Source organism: Tupaia chinensis, unplaced genomic scaffold (genome assembly GCF_000334495.1).
Source record: "Tupaia chinensis unplaced genomic scaffold, TupChi_1.0 Scaffold000502_1, whole genome shotgun sequence".
NCBI classification, from domain to species: Eukaryota; Metazoa; Chordata; class Mammalia; order Scandentia; family Tupaiidae; genus Tupaia; species Tupaia belangeri.
In genome coordinates this window covers 722,971-724,623 of record NW_006160014.1, presented here as the reverse complement: position 1 = coordinate 724,623, position 1,653 = coordinate 722,971, and the positions used below count along the sequence as shown (strand labels likewise).

The following is a 1,653-nucleotide window of genomic DNA, read 5'->3' as shown; positions in this document are numbered from 1 at the left end:
GACGCTCTCCCTCAGTTATCCAGACCCAGGAACTCTAGGCAAAGTTTCTATGGTCATGTCCTCTCTAGCCCGGCCGCTTCTCTATGGTTTCCGTATAGGTCGCTCTAGGCTGCGCAGAAGACGGCGAGATGTCTCTGACTACCTTTCTAAGCGGCCAGAAACTCCGGAGGGTGTCTCGCTGGTAGCGTGGTCAGCCATGGGGACAATGCAAAAAGCCCTGGTCACGGTCGCAGTACTGGTCGCTGGGGCCGGCGTGGGCTCCGCGCTCTTTGCTTTCGTGGCCCCAGGAGAGCTGCAGAAACAGGCAATGCTGAAGGTAGGAGCAGCTTTGAGTCCACAAGTGGGACGAGCGAGCGGAGACCCCTGGGTTGGAGGCCGGGACTACGATAATCGATTCCTGTCTGCAGGAGATGCCGGAGCAGAACTCACAGCGGAAGGACGAAGCAGCCAGGACCCAGCAGCTAGTCTTGGCCACTTTGCAAGAGGCAGCGGCCACGCAGCAGAACGTGGCCTGGAGGAAGAACTGGGTGGTTAGCCGTGGCGACGGGAAATCAGCGTAAGCTAAACTGGACTTGACCCTGTGGGCGCTGAGAACTCGGCCTGGGCGCAGGAATCCTTGGCGGCCTTTTTCCTCCGTGGACTCGGCAGAGTTGCCGGCAATGCAGTATCCAGGACTGACCCGGGTCAGGGGAGCTACCACCGGGTGAGCGCGTTCTCCGTAAACCTCACACCGATTACTTTAACGTCCACCTGCGGGCCGGGGTCAGAAATGGCAACTAAAGGAACCAAAAACTATGTTACTCCATCCAAGAGTGAACTCTGCAGTCAGTTGCTTAGAGAGCAGTGGGAGCTGGTGCCATAGGAATATTTGACAGGCTGCTGCCTGTCCCGGCTGCTGAAGAGGGGCTGAAGCCTAATAGGCATCATGACGTTTTCAAAAAATTGGATCATGTGGTATAAGTTTGAGTAACTTCAGGAGATAACCAAGTGACATTCCTGAAATCAGAATTATCTTGGAAAATATAGCAATGGATGCCTGTGGAGAACACTCAGGGTTCCTGTTGTTTGAGCAAGTTGAAGGGGGACATCTAGCACGTAACATGTGCCCTAATGCTTTCTATGCTCATTTCACTTCTAATTATACAAGCTTAGAGAGGCTAATTTACTAGTAGTGAAGTGTGTGCTTTGAGTTAGAGCTTGGTTCAACTCATGTTCTTAGGTTGTAGGAAAAGCATGACATTTTTTTTGCATACAAAAACATAAGGAAAAAATGTTAACAATCTTGAGGGTTGTTGTAAAAAGATTAACGTAAGGTCCAATGCCTGCAACATAGCAGTCTCTCAGTAAATGTAGTGGGTTTTGTACTCCTCTTGAGATTTTCACTGTGGTAGCTTCCAATTGCTGAATCCAGTCATGGGATCTACTGGCAATGCCACTGAGAGGATAAGAAAAAGCAGCGGGGGTCACATCCCTGGAACAAGTCAACCAAGTCATTTTTGTCTCTCATATCTTATTCCCAAGCAAGACTGCAATTCAAAAACAGGCTTGGGAACCAGCAATTAGCATAATGGCTATGTCGCTGGACTCCTATGTAGTCGACCGCAGTTCTCGTCCCGGACCCAGTGGCTTAAAACTCACGCCAGGCGCGTGTGC

General features: G+C 50.8%; 1 protein-coding gene across 1 annotated transcript; it reads left to right on the top strand.

The window, feature by feature from the left end:
- Positions 1–11: 11 nt before the first annotated feature.
- UQCC3 (ubiquinol-cytochrome c reductase complex assembly factor 3) lies at positions 12–1,161 on the top strand. The gene is made up of 2 exons (XM_006156578.2): positions 12–316; positions 408–1,161. Exons 1-2 carry the CDS (start codon positions 50–52, stop codon positions 558–560), a joined length of 420 nt encoding a protein of 139 aa, XP_006156640.1. The 5' UTR covers positions 12–49; the 3' UTR covers positions 561–1,161.
- Positions 1,162–1,653: the final 492 nt, after the last annotated feature.